General features: G+C 15.8%; 6 protein-coding genes across 6 annotated transcripts in view, besides 51 other annotated features; 5 read left to right on the forward strand and 1 right to left on the reverse strand. All coding sequences in view use genetic code 6, as the record gives it.

Moving 5' to 3' along the window:
- Window positions 1–61: a microsatellite.
- IMG5_051310 (ubiquitin carboxyl-terminal hydrolase family protein, putative) overlaps window positions 1–478 on the forward strand; it is a gene marked incomplete at its 5' end in the record, with an annotated part of 1,421 nt that extends 943 nt beyond the window's left edge. The window contains one exon of the mRNA XM_004037401.1: window positions 1–478. This exon is cut by the window's left edge and continues 562 nt beyond it. Within this exon, the coding sequence (XP_004037449.1) occupies window positions 1–216 (216 nt within the window).
- A 152-nt stretch (window positions 479–630) lies between these two features.
- IMG5_051420 (hypothetical protein) lies at window positions 631–928 on the forward strand (the record flags this gene model as incomplete). Its single annotated transcript, XM_004037402.1, has 2 exons — window positions 631–650; window positions 760–928. The coding sequence occupies 2 exons, from the start codon at window positions 631–633 to the stop codon at window positions 926–928; spliced, it is 189 nt and encodes a 62-aa protein (XP_004037450.1).
- Window positions 663–705: a microsatellite.
- Window positions 677–707: a microsatellite.
- Window positions 929–1,189: 261 nt separating the features above from the next.
- Window positions 1,190–1,238: a microsatellite.
- Window positions 1,229–1,269: a microsatellite.
- A 224-nt stretch (window positions 1,270–1,493) lies between these two features.
- Window positions 1,494–1,748: a microsatellite.
- A 1,515-nt stretch (window positions 1,749–3,263) lies between these two features.
- Window positions 3,264–3,298: a microsatellite.
- A 448-nt stretch (window positions 3,299–3,746) lies between these two features.
- Window positions 3,747–3,795: a microsatellite.
- Window positions 3,796–3,888: 93 nt separating this feature from the next.
- Window positions 3,889–3,947: a microsatellite.
- Window positions 3,936–4,002: a microsatellite.
- Window positions 4,003–4,060: 58 nt separating this feature from the next.
- On the reverse strand, window positions 4,061–4,824 carry IMG5_051430 (hypothetical protein). Its single transcript, XM_004037403.1, has 4 exons — window positions 4,790–4,824; window positions 4,646–4,736; window positions 4,452–4,600; window positions 4,061–4,357 (listed from the first exon to the last, which is right to left on the reverse strand). Exons 1-4 carry the CDS (start codon window positions 4,798–4,800, stop codon window positions 4,174–4,176), a joined length of 435 nt encoding a protein of 144 aa, XP_004037451.1. The 5' UTR covers window positions 4,801–4,824; the 3' UTR covers window positions 4,061–4,173.
- Window positions 4,800–4,893: a microsatellite.
- Window positions 4,812–4,892: a microsatellite.
- Window positions 4,815–4,889: a microsatellite.
- Window positions 4,855–4,891: a microsatellite.
- A 210-nt stretch (window positions 4,894–5,103) lies between the features above and the next one.
- On the forward strand, window positions 5,104–5,781 carry IMG5_051440 (hypothetical protein; the record flags this gene model as incomplete). The annotated part of the gene is made up of 1 exon (XM_004037404.1): window positions 5,104–5,781. A coding segment is annotated over one exon (636 nt), but the record flags the coding sequence as incomplete, so codon positions are not given.
- Window positions 5,704–5,744: a microsatellite.
- Window positions 5,782–6,052: 271 nt separating the features above from the next.
- Window positions 6,053–6,098: a microsatellite.
- Window positions 6,060–6,091: a microsatellite.
- Window positions 6,088–6,162: a microsatellite.
- Window positions 6,098–6,207: a microsatellite.
- Window positions 6,140–6,229: a microsatellite.
- Window positions 6,230–6,928: 699 nt separating this feature from the next.
- Window positions 6,929–6,976: a microsatellite.
- Window positions 6,977–6,981: 5 nt separating this feature from the next.
- On the forward strand, window positions 6,982–7,867 carry IMG5_051450 (hypothetical protein). Its single transcript, XM_004037405.1, has one exon. It carries the CDS (start codon window positions 7,459–7,461, stop codon window positions 7,789–7,791), a length of 333 nt encoding a protein of 110 aa, XP_004037453.1. The 5' UTR covers window positions 6,982–7,458; the 3' UTR covers window positions 7,792–7,867.
- Window positions 7,868–8,139: 272 nt separating this feature from the next.
- Window positions 8,140–8,199: a microsatellite.
- A 9-nt stretch (window positions 8,200–8,208) lies between these two features.
- Window positions 8,209–8,257: a microsatellite.
- Window positions 8,217–8,276: a microsatellite.
- Window positions 8,236–8,311: a microsatellite.
- Window positions 8,253–8,307: a microsatellite.
- Window positions 8,271–8,314: a microsatellite.
- Window positions 8,315–8,483: 169 nt separating this feature from the next.
- Window positions 8,484–8,534: a microsatellite.
- Window positions 8,535–8,858: 324 nt separating this feature from the next.
- Window positions 8,859–8,910: a microsatellite.
- A 92-nt stretch (window positions 8,911–9,002) lies between these two features.
- Window positions 9,003–9,050: a microsatellite.
- A 14-nt stretch (window positions 9,051–9,064) lies between these two features.
- On the forward strand, window positions 9,065–11,125 carry IMG5_051460 (patatin-like phospholipase family protein, putative; the record flags this gene model as incomplete). The annotated part of the gene is made up of 3 exons (XM_004037406.1): window positions 9,065–9,434; window positions 9,473–10,458; window positions 10,637–11,125. 3 exons carry the CDS (start codon window positions 9,065–9,067, stop codon window positions 11,123–11,125), a joined length of 1,845 nt encoding a protein of 614 aa, XP_004037454.1.
- Window positions 10,464–10,601: a microsatellite.
- Window positions 10,488–10,601: a microsatellite.
- Window positions 10,566–10,609: a microsatellite.
- Window positions 11,126–11,182: 57 nt separating the features above from the next.
- Window positions 11,183–11,285: a microsatellite.
- Window positions 11,247–11,293: a microsatellite.
- Window positions 11,294–12,037: 744 nt separating this feature from the next.
- Window positions 12,038–12,115: a microsatellite.
- A 125-nt stretch (window positions 12,116–12,240) lies between these two features.
- Window positions 12,241–12,301: a microsatellite.
- Window positions 12,244–12,298: a microsatellite.
- Window positions 12,255–12,297: a microsatellite.
- Window positions 12,302–12,911: 610 nt separating the features above from the next.
- Window positions 12,912–12,943: a microsatellite.
- A 281-nt stretch (window positions 12,944–13,224) lies between these two features.
- Window positions 13,225–13,297: a microsatellite.
- Window positions 13,298–13,583: 286 nt separating this feature from the next.
- Window positions 13,584–13,613: a microsatellite.
- Window positions 13,614–16,208: 2,595 nt separating this feature from the next.
- Window positions 16,209–16,280: a microsatellite.
- A 661-nt stretch (window positions 16,281–16,941) lies between these two features.
- Window positions 16,942–16,978: a microsatellite.
- A 528-nt stretch (window positions 16,979–17,506) lies between these two features.
- Window positions 17,507–17,549: a microsatellite.
- A 738-nt stretch (window positions 17,550–18,287) lies between these two features.
- Window positions 18,288–18,364: a microsatellite.
- A 106-nt stretch (window positions 18,365–18,470) lies between these two features.
- Window positions 18,471–18,505: a microsatellite.
- A 792-nt stretch (window positions 18,506–19,297) lies between these two features.
- Window positions 19,298–19,348: a microsatellite.
- Window positions 19,310–19,376: a microsatellite.
- A 133-nt stretch (window positions 19,377–19,509) lies between these two features.
- Window positions 19,510–19,549: a microsatellite.
- Window positions 19,550–20,256: 707 nt separating this feature from the next.
- Window positions 20,257–20,294: a microsatellite.
- Window positions 20,295–20,434: the final 140 nt, after the last annotated feature.

Raw genomic sequence — 20,434 nt, forward strand, 5'->3', positions numbered from 1 at the left:
ATATATATATATATATATATATATATATATATATATATATTTATATATATATAAATATATACCTATATAAATACATATTTTTATATAATTATATAAAATATTAATATAATAAATAGGACTTAAATAGAGTTTAAAAAAACGTTAAAATTAAAGAAAAAGATTTTAATGGAAATTAATATGAAAAATATGCCAAGGAATTTTGGAAATACTATTTGACTAGAAATTAATCTATAATAGTAGATTTATTTTAAGGTTAAACTAAATAGACTTTAAAATGTCAAATTTGTTTATCTGTTTCTCATAAATTTGAGACTTTTAGATTTTTGAGTGTTCCGATTCCTATCAAAAAATCAAAAAATGTTATTACTTTAAATTAATGTATTAAAGAATTCACAAATGAAGAAAATTTGGATTAAGAAGAATTATGGTTTTGTTTTAAATGCAAATAAAGACAATAATCTACTTAAAAAATCGATTTATGGAAACTTCCTAACATATTTATTATTCACTTAAAGAGGTTTAAATATACTTTAAATAAAAGAAAAAAAATAGAAACTTTTATTGACTTTCCATTGTAAAACTTTGATTTTTCACATGTAGTATCTGGAAATTAAAGAGATAAACCTATTTATGATTTATTTGCTATATGTGTAAATTGAAAAATATTAATATGATAAATATATATAAATATAATATATATATATATATTTTTAAATTTATTTTTAAATATTTTTTATTTTTTTCTTTTATTATTTAAAGAATCATGAGGGTAGTTTATCTTCTGGACATTATACTACATATGCAAAAAATAGATAAGATTAAAAATGGTATTTTTTTAATGATTCAGAAGTTACTTAAGTTGATTAAATTGAAAAAACAGTAACATTTATTTTTTATTTTATAATTATATTCAATAGATTGTTACTGAATATGCTTATGTACTTTTTTATTCTAAAACAAGTGTTTCTGAATTTTATAGATAAACTTTAAGCTAACCTGATAGTTGGCCCCATTATTTTAATGAATAAAAGCAAAGTAACCACGAAGAAGTTTAATAATAATAAGAAACGTGTAGAAGATAATCCAAAAAATATACATATAATTTAAACCATAATATTTTTGAAAATAAATAATTTAGAGAGTAAAATACTGATAAGGATGATACTAATAAAAATAATATTCAAATTTTTAATAATAATATATATCTTAATAATAATGATAATAATATTAATAATAATTTAAATGATAATTAATCTTAAAATAATAATTTACTTAATTCATAAAATTTTATTTATATTAATTCTAAATAACAATTAGAAGATAGATTTGAAAATGAAGGAAGACTTGAATCTATTTCAAAACCTTCTATCCCTTAGTTTTTTGAATAAAAACCTTATTATTAAGAAAAACTTACGGGAGCTTTTTTAGGCAATAATGCGTTAAGCACTAACGCGGCAGCTAAAAGTTATAAAATAAGAAGAAAAAGAAATGACAAAGATAAAGATTAAGATAATAATAAAAAAAAAGATAAAGATATGACAAAAGAAAAAGATAATGATAAAGATAATGATAATGATAAAGATAAAGATTATGATAAAGATAAAAATAAAGATAAAGATAAAGATAAAGATAAAGATTTAAATAATGATAAAGATAAAGATAATGATAAAGATAAAGAAAAAGATAAAGATAAAGATAAATATAAAGATAAAGATAAAGATAATGATATAGATACAGATAAAGATAAATATTTTAGTTTAATGAATTAATAAAATTAAATAGATGATTTTGATTTAATTTAAAAAAAATAAAATTCAAATAAATAATATTTTGATAAACCTAAAATATATAAAAATAAAAACTCTTCCAAAAATTAATTTTAATTCGAATATAAAATATATAAAAATTGAACACATTATTTATTTTTTAATATGATATATATTTATAATTTACCTCGCTTATTTTCTCTTTTTATTACTAACTAAGTTTAAAGTATAAAATAATATAAATATATATATATATATTATATTTTTTAATATAATAAATATATATATATTGATTATATATATCATTTTCTTAATAAAAAATAAAATTTATTTTAATATATTTTTTTAATTTTTTGTTGTTTTTTTATTATATAATTTTTAAAATCAAACAAACATATTTAATAATAAAATAAAAATAATAAGTTAGAAAATTAATGAAAGTAAATCTAAAATCAATAAAACCTAATTTAAAAACTATAAACAATTCCTTGTAAAGTACTCATTAAAATACTTAAAAAACTCCTTTTAGCGCATCATTAATTTAATTTCCTACTTTTGACCATTCTATAAAATGTAGTTAACCTGGACATTAATAAAATCAAGTAATGTACATATGTTTATGTTCTACCTGTGATTTTTAAAGTCGATTGGCATGTAATAAATGCTATAATGGATTACATGGAACCCATTAGTAATAAATGATAAAAATACAAGAAATATTTGATAAATTGGATGAGTTTTAAATTTAGAATTGGCCTATTGAAGAATAGGGTAGGTAAATTAAGAAATATTTAGGTTTACAAAGTGATTATATATAGAAATTATATGATTAGAGTGATGTTTTTTTCGATAATCTTTAGGTAGAATTGAATTTGAGAATTTAAAAAATAAGGAAATAAGTTTAGATTAATATTACGAATTTTTATTAGTAATAAAATGGGCTAAGTTAATTTTTGGAAAGCCTAAAGAAGTTTTTTAAACAAAGTTACAATATAGATGGTATATAAGAAAATATAAAACAGCTTTTTTAAAGGGAAATTAATAATGAAGTTTTTAATTAATAAATAAACTAATTTTTATAAAGTAAAAATAGAGATTAAAATCAATAAAAGCTTCTTGCTTTTTTCAACAAAAATAGAAATAATAATTAGCACGCGAAATTCGATGGAAATGCTTTTTTGTAAATATAAAATTAAATCTTTTAAAATTTAAATAAAGTCAAAACTTGCTTTAATATTCAAGATTAAAAATCTATTTAAATATAATAACCAGAATAACTGAAAATGCATTGGCTTAATATTCATTAAGAATTACTTAATTTTCTTAATTTATAAACTGACAAGTTTAATTAGAAAGATTAAATCGTTTTTAAGTAAGAAAACTATGCAGATAATTCCAAATATTAAGGATTTTTTTTAAATGAGTAAAGATCTTTACTTGGAATAAGATATTATTCAGATGGAAATGTTTATATAGGAGAATGGAATAGGTAATATTTTTGTTTTCTTTTTTAGTTTGATTTTTTTTTTTAGAGGAGTTAAAGAAGGAAAAGGAATTATGAATTTTAATAATGGAACTATTTATTAAGGGGAATGGTTTAATGATAAAAAGGAAGGAAAAGGAATTGAATTTTATACAAATAATACTAAATATGAAGGTATTTTTGTTATAAAATAGTTAAGTTTATAAATAAAAATATGTATTTATATATATAGGTGAATTTAAAAATGGTCAAAAAAATGGATTTGGAAAATTCTATTATAAAGGGGATAATAAAATATATGAAGGATATTATATAAACGATTAAAGAAATGGGATTGGAAACATAAATAATTTAGATAAAAATATAATTGAAGAAGTTTATTATATTTAAGGACAGTAAATTGATTTTTAAAAATTTTAAGAGTATTAAAATAATGAATAATTAAAAAGAATAGATTATAATTAAAATTAAAATATGGTTTAATGAAATAAATAAAAATTATAAATAATATAGATATATATATATATAATATAAACATATTATATACTATTATTATAAAATATGATAAAAAAAAACATTTTTTTTTTTTAATATTTTTATTATATATAAAGTAATAAAAAAATAATATTAATCAAAAAGATAAAGATTATAATATAAATAATATTTATAATAATAAATAAAAATAAAATATATAAATATATATATATATTAAATTATAATATATCTAATTATAATATATAAATATAATATATTTTTTGAAATATGAAAAAAAAAAAAATTAATCTTATATTTTTTTTGCTGTTTTTCGTTTAAATAGGATATTTAAATTAATAATAAAAAATAAAAAACATTAAAAATAAATTATATTTTAAATGTTATTTTTTTTTTTTTTTTTTATTAATTGAAAAAAAAAAAAAAAATTGTTCAAAATCTTAATTTAGAAAAGAAAAATTTGACATGAGATGCATTCTTTTCAGAAGGATTATAATCTCTGTATTTTTTTTAGAATTATTCTTTCAAGGCTTATCTAACTTCTTTTCTTCCACCACTTTTTAATTTATCTTCTTTAACAATTTCTTTGAAATCACAAAGATCTTTAACTGAATATCTTAATTTATATATTTTATATATATAAAAATAAATTAATAATATAATTAAAAATATTGATAATAATGATATATTATATATAGTTTATTAAATACCTTGTAGGTAATATATGGTTTAAGTTTACATATCTTACAAAAGGTTTAATAACAGTTCTTTTTTCGATTTTTTTTTAACCCATTCTCTTAGTTACTTTCTTGGGGTGCCTTTCAACTCCAGCAACTAAAGCAAAACCGAATTTTCTATCCTAAAATGTATTTTTATTTATATATATTTATATATTTTTTATTACTTTGTTTCCTTCTTCTAATGATTTCACTACTACTGCTTTTTTTCCTGCAAGTCTTCCTTATAAAATAATTACTACTCTACCATATTTAAGACTTTTTTTTTGTTTTGATTTATATTTTATTATATGCAAATTTATTTAAATTACAATTTAGCCATTTTTTTTTTATTTTTTTTATGTATATTATTTTTTATTATTTTATGTATTGTTATTATATATTTTTATATATTTATTTTATATATATTTTTTTTTTAGTTTTTCTAAGATATATTGTTTTTTTTTTATACCTTATTTTTTTCCTTTTCTTTTTTATATAGTTTTAATAATTTTAGTTTCTTTTTTTTTTTTTTTTTTTTCTTTTAGAAAAAAAAAAAAAAATACAAAAAAATTATATATATATTTTTTTTTATAAAATTATTAAATTTTCTTTATATAAAAACAACAAATAAAAAATAATAAAAAAAAATGGGAAGAGACGAATTTGGTAAAAACAGAAAAATGAATTAAAGGGGAAAAGAAAAAGTTTTTGACGATGTTTAAGAAAAAGACATTATGGCAACATAGTAAAAAGTTAAAAATAATGATAATTCTGATTCAGAAAATGATGAAAAGCCAAAAAAGACAACTACTTAAGGTTAAACAGAAGAAAAAAAAGAAGATTAGGAAGATTCTAATAAAGATGAACTTTATTTTAATAGAATAAGATAATAAGGTGCAAAAACATACGAAATGCCAGTTTCTTCAAGTGATGAGGAAAACGAAGTTTAAAAACCTGTAAAAAAATAGGAAAAACCATAAACTAAACCATAAGGTAAAGCTATTTAATAATAATAAAAAAATGATAGTGAATAATCTGAAAGTGAAGAGGAAAAACCATAAAAAAAATAAAGTAATGTAAAAAGTGGTGGAGGTGGATAAAAAAATTAAAAAAAATACGGAGGGGATGATAAAGGACCTTAAAATAATCAATAAAAATCAGATTTAGCAAGACTGGCGGAAATTAGGGCGAAAAGAGATAAAGCAGCTAAGGAAAAATAAGAATTATAGAAAATGGAAGATTAAAAAAATGAAAAAGAAAAAATTGTAAAGAAAAAATGAAAAATGTTTTTTTTATTAATTTTTTTTTTTGAAATAATCTTTAATTTTTTTTTTTTACATGAATACAATTATATATATGTTGTTTTAAATTTTATTTAAATAAATTTTATTATTATTTTATAAGATGATTTTTTTATCTTATCTCATATTAACTTATTTATTAAATATATAAAATTAAAAAAAAAAAAAATTATAAATATATTAAAGAGTATAAATAAATAAAAGTTATTAATATGATAATTATATACATATAAAATATTATAAAATTAAAAAAAAAATATCAATTATAAGGAAAAAAATAAAAAATTATAGATATAGATAAAATAAAATAATATTAAAATAAAAAAATATATATAAATATATTTATATATATATATATATATATATATAATTTATATAAATATATATATTTAATTATATATGTTTTAATATAATTATTTATATTTTTTTTTAAATATAATATTTAAAAATATTTTTTTTTTAATATAAAAATATATTTAATAATACTAAATTTTTTTTTTTTTTTATTTTTAAATATTCATAAACTTTTTATAAGATCTGATTTTTCTTTATAATATTTTAATAATTATTCATATTTATTATCTTATTCTTCCTATTATTTCATCATTCTTTCACTTTCTTCATTAAATGCTTTCATTTAATTTTGGTAATCTTCTTCAGCTTTTTAAGCTTTTTTTATTAATTTCTCTTCTTATTATAATCTTTTTTATTTTTATTCTTCAGTTTCATTTACAAGTATAGGCAATTTAGTATTAATATATTACTTTTAAGGCAACATTCTGCATATTTAAGGACAGAATTATCTTTATTATAATATTTCTTCTGTTATTTCACTCCAGGAAACAAAAGAATATCCTAATTTTAATTCTTATATAAGTTTATTTATAGTATCTAGGCATTCTTTTTCTAATTAAGCTTTTTCAGTCATATTTTTATTATTAAAATAGATATTTATATTTCTTATTTAATTTTTGAAGATTTAATTTAATTTTATTTTTATACAAATAGATTTTATATTTTTATATTATATCTTAAAATAATTTTTTTTTTTTTTTATTTTTTTCGAATTTATATTTAATTAATGATTTTAATTAAAAAAATATTAATTTTTATTCCAAAAACAAATGTATTTTTTGTTTATTAGTAAAAAAAATGGCAATTATGTATAAATAAAATATACAAATAAAAAAATATGAAATACATATATAAAAATAACATTAAAAATATTCAATATTTAATTAAATTTTTTTAAATAAAAATTCCAACCCAATCCGTTAAAATTCTCACAAAATAAAAAATTTTTCCACTTTTAAGACATTTTTATTTAAAATCTGGTTCATTTTTTATTTTTTTAAAGTACTCATTGAATGAAGTATTAACCCTTTTATTATCATTAATAATTTTTTTTAAATCTTGAAAATTTTAAATCTAATCATCTTCCACATAAGGGGGTTAAGTACACATAGAATTAAAAATATAAATAGGAAAAAGCAGCCAATAAACACCATCACTTAAAGCTCCTTTGAAAAAACTCGTAACCCAGCTATAAATTAGTCCAAAGCCAATAAAATAAGCCACATTTTATTCAAAATAAGATAAAATATACATATTATAATTCCATTTTAGCATAAATAGAAATAAAGAATAATAAAAGCTATAAATTAGAATTATAATTAAATTTCCTATATAGGGTATATATGATAGAAAAGAGCATATTATTACAGAAACGAACATATAAACTATCATAAAAACAATTTTCTTTAATTAATTAGCAAGCATATTTTCAAAAGAGTGATTACGAATTTCTAGATAGTTTTTTTAATTCGAATCATTTTTTTCTATTTCGTAAGTTAAATTTGCTATATCTCCAAACCAAAAAAATGTATAAGTAGTAGTCATTAAATACAAAAAACCTAACCATATATAATATGAAATTTCGAAGATTATATGTGTAATAATATTGTGGTTTTTTATTATTTAGGTAAAAGAAGATTATGATATGTAGTTTCCTATTATTATTTATAGGTTGAAATATAAAATTAAATGGATTAAACATTAGGCTAGGGTTTTACATATGTTTATTGAATTTTTGCCGCTTTGGTATGTGTATCTTTTTGTTGGCTATATTTGGATAGAATCTGTGATACCACAGTAAAATAAATATATGTTTTTATAAATTAAGTTCATGTTTATTAAATAAAAAATTATGATTTAAATTTTGTTTATAAATATTATATTATATATTTATATTAATTTTTTAATAATGTTATTTTTAAAAAATATTGAAAAAACATTTATTATTTAATATTTATACTTTGATTTAAAATATAGAATAATTTATTTTTTAATTAAAAATAAAAAATAAATATAAATATTATAAAAATTAATATTTAAAATAAATTTGTAATATACAAAAAAATTAATAATATTAAAAAAATCAAAGAAATAAAAAGGTATAATAAAAAAATTGTATAATAATAAAAAAAATATAATAATTATAAATATAAAAATATAAATATAATTATATATATATATATATATATATATATATATCTTTTTATATATTTTTTTTTTTTGGATTTTAATATTTTAATTTTATATCAACTATAAAAATATAATTAATTTTTTTTTATAAAATTTTTATAGATTGTCATTTATATTTTAAATAATTAAAATATAAACTAAAACTTATGTTTATATTTAAATGTTTTAATATATTTAATAAAATATTTATATTTAAAATTAAATTATTAATCATTTAAATATTATAAATTTTTTCTTAATTGTATAAATTATATTTAAATTGAAATAATATCTAATTATAATATAGTATAAATTATTATATATTAAAAAAATAATAATATAAATAATTAATTATTATATAATATTTTGTAAATTTTTATATTTTTTTGTTATATATTAATTATATATTTATTTTAATTCTAGAATATATTAATGATTTTTATTATATTATCAATTATATAAAATATTATTGTATCTATATTTTTTTTAAATATGAAATAAGTATTATTTAAAATAAATAAATATAACTAATATTTGTATTTAAAGTATTAAATATATAATTTATATAAAAAATTATATATAGTTATATACATATATAATATATATATATATATATATATATATATGTTTATATACACACACATTTTATATGAAACAAATATAATCAAAATTCATTTTTTAAAATAATATAATTTTAAATTTTTTAATAAAATATTAATATATATAAATACAATAGTTTTTTTATATATATATATAATAAATTTTTAAATTAAAAAAAATATGGTTATATTCAGTTTTATCAAATCAGCTATAGAAATTTTATCAATAGAAATAATTGAAGATATATAAATAATTAAATAAATATTAGTGTATGAAATCTAAAATCTTTAATAATAAAAATATGAAAAAAACCAGCGATTAAAACTAATAAAAAAAATGAATAAAGCCATTACATACGAAGAATGGTTTAATTATTCTAAATAACTAGATAATTTATAAGGAACTATTTTATGGAAAAAAGATCCTACTTCCCCTTATTATAATTATGAGTATATTTAACATTTAAGGGACGAATTAAAATTGGCATTAAAAAATAAAGATAGTGCTAAAATTATACATAATTTGCGTTCTCATCCGTATAGAAACATAGGTTTTTTTTATATATATATACAAATATCATATAAATAGGAAATATATTAAACCCTACTCTATATTAAACTAGTTATATAGGAACCAAAAATTTAATAGAGGAATATTAATAAATATTAGACTAATGTATTTAATTTATAGCTGAAAATACAAAATTATCAACTCGAAGAAAACTGGAATTTTTTATAGAAACACGTCATGCATTAGGCAGAACAGCCCTTTTATTAAGCGGTGGTGGTAAAATGGCTATGTATCATATTGGAGTGGTAAAAACATTATACGAATAAGGTTTATTTCCAACAATAATAAGCGGTAGTTCAGCTGGTAGTATAATAGCTTCATTTATATGTTGTAAAAGATACGATTAAATTCCTAATTTATACAATGGAAACGGTTAGGGAATAATTTGGGACGCTTTCTATATAAAAGACCCTCGAGGGTAATTAGCTAGAAAATTAAAGAGGTTTTTCGAACAAGGAGTTTTATTAGATGTTAATGTACTTTATAGCTTTGTACATGATAATTTAGGAGATTTGACTTTTTAGGAAGCTTATGATAAAACTGGATTTATTTTAAATATTACAGTAACATCATAAGGGGCAAATAATTAAGATAGAATTTTAAATTTTTTAAGTGCGCCGAATGTACTTATAGCAAGTGCAGTTTGTTGTTCTTGTGGAATTCCGTATATTTATGGACCAAGTGATCTTTTATGTAAGAATGAAAAAGGGTAAATAGAAAAATATCTATATTAAGGAAATAAGTTCTTAGATGGAAGTATTGCAATGGATTTACCAATGAATAGACTAGCGGAATTTTTTAATGTAAATACGTTTATTGTAAGTTAAACTAATCCTTTTGTTGTACCTTTTATTAAAAAGGGAGAAAAAAAAAATTTTATTATAAGAAATTTAGTTAATTTATAAAGTTTTATATCATCAGAAGTAAAACATAGATGTAGATAGTTAATTGATTTACATTTATTACCATGTAGTTTGGGTAAATTATTAAATATAGTTACTTAAGTAAAAATATATATATTAATATAAATTGGATATATAAATATTTATATAATTATATATATTTAAATATATTTATAAATAGATATATATATATATATATACATATAATATAATATATATATAATTTATTATATATATTTATATATTTTTTTATTTTAATTTATTATTACATATATTTTAGAGTTATCATGGAAGTATTGCTATATATCCAGTACCTAAATGGTAAGATTATGCAAATTTATTAGATGTTCCGAGAAGTGATTAGGATTTAGAACATTTTATTATTGGAGGTGCTAGAAAAAGTTTTGAATTGACTAATTATATTAGGGCTTATATGCTTTATGAATAAAGTTTAGAAAGGGGATATGCGAAAGTTAAGAAAAGTATTTAATAAAAGAAATATATTTATAGTGGTATTAATAATAATGATGATTTCGAAGATAATTTTGGGAATGAAAGCGTTTTTGTGGAAAATTATGAGGAAGAAGATGAATTGAGGAATGCGATTTTGTCAGAAAGTAGTAATCTATATAATTTATATAGTTAGTAGAAGAAAATTAGAACTGTTTCATTTTTTATTCCTAGAACGAAATCGAAAGAATTGATTTATTAGTTAAATTAAAAATATAGGCCTAAAAAGCTTAAAAAATAGACATTAGATGTTATGTGAATATATTTTCTTTTCTTTTTTTTTTAAAAAAAAATTATATTTTATTCTTTTTTTTTTTATATATAAATATATAACTAAATTATTAATATTTAAATTCATAAATATAAATAAATTTTAACAAATATATATTTATATATATATATATATATATATATATATATATAATATTAACAAAAAAAAAACATATAAATAAAATGTAATAATAAATATTTTGTTAATATAAAAAAGAACTAAATAATGAAGATATACATAATGATACAACAGAAAATATAGAAATAATAAAATATTTATTAACTCAAAATTCATAGAAATATTTCCAAAATAAATCAAACTAAACTTCGAATTAAATAGACATATAATTGACTCTATAAAATGAAAAAAATATATCTTTTATATAAAATATATATGAAAATTAGAATACTAAATTAAATTAAAAACTTGAATTTTCAAGTACTAAAGATAATTAAAATATTCATAATAGTTAAACTCCTGAAAATGAAAATACAAGAAATCGATAAAAAAGTGATATTTAGTAGTTAAATGAATAAAATAAAATAAAAAAAAAATGGAATATAAATGAATCTTCACAGAGTCCTTTCTAAGAAAAAAAATATCATAATTTATATATTTAATAAGAAAAATAAGATAAAAATTTGTACAAATAATATATGAGGGATTTTTTTTAAAAAAAAAAGGCGGAAAGTTCTCAAAAAAACAATGAATTTTTAAAAAATAATTTTCTTAATTTAATTAATTCGAAATAGATTTTAGTATTCTAAAAAAATAGAAGTATTTCCAAAAATAATAATAATTCAGGATGTAAGAATAATAATAATAATAAATCTTTAATAAAAAATAAAAATAATTAAAGCAGTAGTTCATTTGTTTAAAAGAAAAAATATGTTTAGAATTATAATAATAATAATAATAATAATAATAATAATAATAATAATAATAATAATAATAATAATATTAATAAATATAATAATAGTTAGAATTCTTTTAAACCTTAAATAAGTGAATATTCTAAAATAATTGCTAATTAAAAAAGATAACAAGATATCTCAATACATGAAAGATTATATTAATAAGGAATAAAAATAAATAAATCAACTAAAAATAAAATTATAAATAATTAATAAAATAATAATAAAATTAATTAAAATAATAATATTAGCTATTTTAAATTAAAATCTAAAAAAGGAAAAGAAAATAGTGAATCGTCAAATAATTCTCATATTTTTAACGTAAAGAATAAAACTGAATTTTAGAAAGTTTAAAAAATTATAGATGTTATTTTTAAGGCACTTGATAATAATTAAAAAGGATATATTAATGTTGAATATATTGATCTTTCTAAATTAAATAGCTAAGTTCTACTTATTATAAAACCTGTTTTATTAGAAATAGAAAAAAAAAATAGAATATAAGTATTGAATAGTTTTATGGAATTATTAAGAAATTCTAAATTTAATAATAATTAATTTAATATGTATTTTCTAATGGAGAATCAACTAATATTAATAATAATAAAGGTAATTAATTGAATTCTAGGTTTAATTAAGTGAATATTAGTAATAATGGAAGTAATTAAAGTATTTGTAAATAAAAAAATGATAATTTTTATAAATAAAATAATGATAAATGTTCTTTATCATTTCATGAAGAACATAGTAATAACAACTTTAGTAATTTATAAATATAATAAAATCTTACTTTAAATGAAGACGATTAAAATTATTCGCCAAGATTTGGATATAATTCTAATTATAAAATGGAAGATTGATTTATTTTTTATTTTATTTTTTATTTTGTTTTAAATTTTAAATATTTTTATTCTTAATAATTTAATTATTTTATTATATTTTTATTTAATATAAACACTTAAATATAGTTGAAATTATTAAAATTTTGAGTATTTAATTAAGGGTGTAAAAAAATATATACAGTAATTAAGAAAATACTTTATATTAGATTTATGACTTTATTTGCTAATTTTTTTATTTTTATATTTTAATTATGTGGTTGAGAGGCATTTATTTTATTTATGCTTTTGTATTTTTTCTATAATTTAACAATATAGATTAGTAATTTTAACAAAATTATAAATTAATAAAAATATTAGATAATAATATATAAAATATAAATTAATAAAATAATTAAAATAGAAATAGCTTCATATTTAAATTTTTAAGTTTAATAAATATATAAAAAATCAAACAAAATTCTTTAATTAATATTATTTATTTAATTCGAAATAAATTAAAAAATATCAATTATATTAAATTTATATAAAAAGCAATATATTTATTTTAAAAATACATATAAAAAGAATACATATATAAATATAACATATTCCAAATTTTTAATTTTAATTCTTTTAAACACTTTTTTTCTAAATACCTCATTATAAATATCTATATAGTTTCTATTAATACTTTCATATAAAAAATAATAACTTTTTTTCTTTTTTTCTTTTTTTCTTTTTCACTAAAATTTTCTTCAGCTAATTTATTACATCCTAAATGATATTTTTTTAATTATTAGACTTAATAAATCGATTTAACATACATATTATAAAAAGAAATATTTATCTAAAAAGTGTTTATCATAAATTTTTCTGTCTTCTGTCTTCTGTCTATTTTTATTAGGAAGATAATAATTCTGTACTTTATAATCTTTATTTAGATTTTTGGATATATTTTATACTTTTAGGATATCTATATATAAATATCTTAGAAATTTAATTAAGCTTATTAATTTTCTATATTATTTTATTATATATAAATATATTTTAATTATATTTATTTAAAACTATATATATCTTAAATAAAAATTTATATTAAAAAATATTAAATAATAAAAAAAATGATTACATATGTATATTAAATATATTTACTAATATAAATAAAAGAAAAGATAAGAAAAAAAAAAAAAAATATATGAGAATTTTACCCGAACAATATATAAATTAAAAAACTATTTTATAAAGTTCTACTTTAAAAACCTCAAAATTAAACTTAAATCGAAAATACGATTTATTTGAAGAAAAACGTTAACAATTTACCCAAAAGGTTAAATCTTTTTCTCTCAAAACAAAATTATTTATCTTAAAATTATTTTAAAATATAAAATAATATTATAATTACGCAAATCTAAAATAAACCCAAATAAAAATACTAAACGATAAATCTGTAATATCATTAAAAAGGGAAAAAATAAAACAATTTAAAAACATTTAATAATATAAATAATGAATAATTTTATAGATAAATATATAAAAAATCTAATAAGATAAATAAAAAAAGTGCATAATAAAATTCCTATAATAAGACCTAATAATAAATATAAGCTTTTTTGGGATTTTTTAGTTGGATTATCTATGCTTTTATTATTTTTTGTAATTCCTGTACATATAGCAGTAAAATAAAGTATATATCAATTAATCGATAGTATTTATATTTATATTTCATTTATTTTTATTTTAATGGATATGACAGTGAGTTTAAATACTGGATATTTTTCTAAAGGGTTTATTGTGTCAGATAGATAGAAAATTTTTGTCAATTATTTAAAAAATTCACTCAGTGGAGATTTAATAGCTTTTACGCCTTTTATTTATGAGTTTTATTACTAATAAGAATTTACATTTTTTATAGGCTTGCTTAAAATTTTATTTTTTATAAAATTAAATAATTTTTCAAGAAGTTTTAGAAGAATCGAAGAGTCTTTTCATTTAACTCCGCTTAAAACAAGCATTATATCTATTTTTAAATTGCTCTTTTTTATTATTTTTATAGCCCATATTATTGCCTGTATTTGGATAGCTTAGGGTGTTTATAGTAATAATAAGTAAAAAAATTGGCTTTATTATAGAAATATTCAAGATGTAAGTTGGAGTATCTAGTATGTTAATGGGTATTATTTTGCTATTATTACAATGATTACGGTTGGTTATGGGGATATTACACCTTAAAATTATGATGAGATGATTTTGTGTATAATTACAGCTTTGGTAGCTTGTTGTATTTTCGCATATGCAGTTAATTAAATAGGAAGCATATTTTAAGATATATTTCGTTACTCGAAAGAAATAAAAGATAATCTATATGCAATAAATAATTATATGAAAAAGAAGAATATTAGTTCTGATTTAAGGCTAAAAATAAGAGAATATTTAGATTATTTTTGGGAAGAATAGCATCAAGATTTAACTGAAATTGAAGAAAAAATAATCAATTAATTATCAGATAGTATCAAATAGGAACTTATTTTAGAGGCTAATAAAATTGTATTGGAAGAAACCCCAGTTTTTAAGAAAAACTTTACTAAATGGGCTAATGAAAAAATTTGTGGGATTATCAAAGAATAAAGATACCCTCCTGAATACATAATTTAAAAATAAGAATCTTTAGATGATTGTTCTATTTATTTTATTTAAAAAGGAAAAGTCGAAATCTATAGGTAGAATAAAAAGCCTAATGGAGAATGTGAAAGTTAAAGCTTTAAAATTTTAGAAAAAGGAAATTATTTTGGTACATAGTCCTTTTTTACGGGTTAAGGAAGAAAATTGTCAGTTAAAAGTATAGATTTTTGTTAAATTTTGGTAATAAAAAGATAAGATTTTATTAATTTAATTAAAGACTCTGAAGAAGATTATGAAACTTTTTGTATGATTAGAGATTAGTTGTTATTTAATTGTGATAAAAAACTTATTTAATAATAATGTTTAAGTTGTGGAGATTATTAACATACATTTATTGAATGTCCAGAATTGCATTATATACCAGATAAATTAAGATTTATAAAGTAATTAGATTAGTCTTATGTCTAGTTTATAAGGGTAGAATTTAAAAGAAGAAATTAAAATAAGTATTTAATATTTATATTAATAAATATTTTTTATAATTGAAAAGAATAAAATCTAAGAAAGATATAAAAACTATTGCTAGAAAAGGAATTTAATTTTTAGAAAATAATGAAAGCTTTTTATTAGATTAATCATGGTTAGAAAGTGATTCAGATAAAATATAATCGTAAAAAATATAAAAATAAATAAATAAATATAAATAATCCAAATAGAATATATTATATATATATATATATATATATATATATATATATATATATATATATATATATATTTATATTATATTTTAAGATATTCATCTATATAATCTTCTTCATAATCTTCTTTTTCTTCATAAAGTAGGAATATTAGTTTCTATAGCAATAAATAAAATTAAAAAATTAATCTATCTAAGTAAAAAAAAAGTAATAATTATACTAAAAACTTACCTATTCTATAAATAAATAAAATAAACAGTTTAAATGATGAACAAAATAATATATTTCCATTAGATTAAATAATAAATAAATAAAATTTAATAATTTTTCACGAGAAATAATAATTTCATTAGGGTGATTTTTTTAATCTTTAAGAATTTGATGAGGTAGAATATTAAAAATTTAATTAAAATTAATTATTTGAAAAAAATTAAGAAAAATAAATATTTAATTAGAATATATTAATATAAAAATAAGATGCTTAAATATAAAATGTATTATTATAAAAATAATAAGAAATCCAATAGTATAAAAATATCATTTAATAAACATATAATACTCCATAAAATTAAATAAATAAAGCTTTTATATTTGATAAATAGAATAATAATAAATCATTAGAAAATATAGAAGAAATAAAAGAAAGTATGATTTAAAATATATAATAATCTGATAAAACTCCAATTTTTAATTCTTTTAATGAAATTAAAGAAAATATTAATTATTTAAATATACCATATAAAAAGAAAAATAATAATAATAATAATAATAATAATAATAATAATACTTATATTAAACTAATATAAGATAAATAATATTAGGATTAAAATGTCAGTAATACTCAAAGAAAAAGTATATCTGATTAATGTATACCTTAAATTTTAGATATTCGGAAAATATATTAAAAGAAAACTTCTTTATAACCTTTTTATAATAATTTTAATTAAGAAAAGATGTAAAAAAAAGAAAAATTCTGGAAAAATATTTAAAAAAACTGCAAAAATTATGGTAATTAAGAATTATCTACACCAGTTAATTAAAAAGCTTAATCTAAACTAGAAGACTTATCTTAAATTTAAAAATAATTAGAAAAAAAATAAAAGAAAGAATCTAATAATAATGATAGTATTTCGTCTCCTCATATGTAGAATATTTAATAGTAAACTTTTTTTTAAAAAGATATAATTTCGTCTACTTCTCTAAAAAGACTTGATAGAGACTCTTAGAAGTTAATAACTTAAATTTTAAATAAACTTTTAAGCTTAAAAAGTGAAAATAAGATTTCATTTTAGTAAAATTTTTAGGAGAAGAATTATAATTAAATAAATAAAAAAAATAATGAAATATAAAAAAAAATCGCTTTATGGATTTTTTCGAATGTTTTTTTAATTTCAGTTTTTATTTTCAAAATGGAAATTTAAATAAAATTATTTCTATTTTAAATTTAAATGCGTAAACTAAATTAAGATAACTTAAAAGGAAAAAAAATTTTATAAAATTATTAATTCTTAAGATTTTGCTTAGATTGGAGGAGTTGTAGATTATTTAAAGAAAAAAAATAATATTTTAAGTAATAATAATTTGAATCAATTACAATAAAATTTTGAGTCTTAACATAATATTAATATTGTAATTGAAAAAGAAGATGAATTTACAGAAAAATCACTAAATAATATAAATTATAATTCAAAAAGAAGTAGTATAATAGGGTAACCGTCACCAAATATATATTAAAAAATACATAATTTGTCTAAATTTAAATGATATTATTTGTATTTTTTTAATAATATGAAAAAAGTAAAAATATTAATAAAAATATGGGAATAAAATATTTATAATAGTACTAATAATTTATATAAAAATTATATTCTAAATTTGAAATAGTATTATTATTTTTATAAAAAAACTAAAAAATAAAATGATATAAAATACTATTTAAATAAATTAATACTATTAAATAATATTTAAAAATTGATATATAAGAAATATTAATATAATTTATTATAATAATTATATTTTTATATTTTATTTGAATATAAGTTACAATATTAAATTAAAAATGTATTAATTATATAAAAAGAATTTGAAAAAAAACATATAATTATATAAATATATAAATATATAAATATATAAATATATAAATATATATTAATTATCTTAAATATATAAATAAAAATAAATTTTTGTATTATATATATATATTTATTTATATTGTTTTTCGAATATATTTTTATATTTTTTAAAATATAAAGATATCATAACTTTAATAAAATATTATTTTTATACTTTAAAAATTTTATTCTTAAAAAATTTAAGTTTTTTTCATTAGATTTAACATATTGAGAATATATCTAAAATTATATTTTACTTAAAATTATCTTAAATAAAAATATAAATAAATTATTTTAGTCATTTTTATATAACATTTAATTTTAGTTATTAAAGTAATATAACCCTTAATATATATTTAAAGGAAAAATTATTAGATGTACAATAAAATAAACTATTAAAACAAAACTATAATATTGAATTTATATTTTTTAATAGACAAATATATTATCTGAAAAATAAAGATATATTATTATACTTTTTTTTCAAATGTAATTTTATAAAAATAATAATATAAATATTTAAACTATTATAAATTATAAAAAAAGTTTTATATAAATTTCTATAGAATTTTTTTTTTAAGGTAAAAAATTTTTAAATTATTTTAAATTTAACATATATTAAATATTTTAAGAGAAAAAAATTTCTGAAAATAATTATCTTTTTTTTTAAAAAAAAATTGATATTGAATCTTTGAAAAAATAATATTTTAAAATAAGAACCACTAGTTAAATAAACAATTAAATATTAGGACCCTTCAAAAAACAAGCAAATATAATTAATATATTTAAATCAAGTTTTTAGTTATAAGCCTATAAGTAATTATAACTTTGATTTTTTAAAAATAAAATCATAATTTATAATATTAATAATCTTAAATTATATTAAAATTAAAAATGAGTGCATTTTTAAATTATAAAAAATCATTAGTTATATATATGTATAAAGAAAATAAAATAAGAATATATATTAAGTATTTATTTATAATATTAATAATTTAATTAATTTATTATATTTTATTTTTAATTATTTTTTGTATTTTTATTTATTTTAAACTTATATTTATTTTTTATTTAAAAAAAAAAAAAAAAAAAATTATATAAATTAAAATTTTAATTAGTTCAAAATATTTTTTTATATATTTAAATAATTAATATGTAAATTTTTAATTTTTAAAGATAATATAATGTTTATAAATAATTGTTTTTTTTTAAAAAAAAAATCTAAATAAAAAAACTTTTAAATAAATATACTTTATATATAATTATTTATTTATTAAAAAAATAAAATAGGTATATGTAATTTTTATTTATTTATTTTAGAAAAAAATAATTTTATATTAATTTAATTTTAGATTAAATATATATTAGTTTTGTTTTTTTTATTTATTTATTTATTCAATTTATTATAATTTTATTTAAAATAGATATTTTTTTAATCTATTATATAAAGAGATAATAAAATAATAAAATTAATAATAATATTTTTTTTTTTTTTCACAATTAAAAATAATTAATAAAAACAAAAACGCATATAATTATGTTTTTTTTATATATAAATTATATTTTAAGAAAAGAGTGAGTATTTAAATAATTTACATATAAATAATAATTATTTTTTTTTTAAAAAAAAAATATCAAAAACAACAAATACAAAAGCCCAAAAATATAAATATAATGTACCAAGATGTAAAATAAAAAAATTATGCATTAAAAAATAATAAAATAAATTAATAATAAAATTTAGTTCAATGCATATGAGGAAGATATTTTCGATTAATTCGAATCTGATTGCTTAAATTTTGATTTTGAAAGCCATAATTTCCTTAAAATGGAAAACGACTACCAAATCCGAAACGAGAACAGTAATGTAGACGATATAAGTACTAGTTTTAACTCTAAAATGACAAAAAATGAAAGGACTCTTAATGGATCTTAATTTTTAGAGAGTTACACATAATAATAATAATAATAATAATAATAATTATAATAATGTACAAACTAAAAAATGAATAGATTGAGAAAAATATAGAAAGCTAAAATGAGATAATAAATGAAAATTTAACAATAAGATATATTAAATGCTGAAAAAATAGTTATTTAGAATAATTTCAATAGTAGTGTATAATTAAAT

This window comes from Ichthyophthirius multifiliis, assembly GCF_000220395.1.
Source record: "Ichthyophthirius multifiliis unplaced genomic scaffold scaff_1120509250154, whole genome shotgun sequence".
Lineage (NCBI taxonomy): Eukaryota > Ciliophora > Oligohymenophorea > Hymenostomatida > Ichthyophthirius > Ichthyophthirius multifiliis.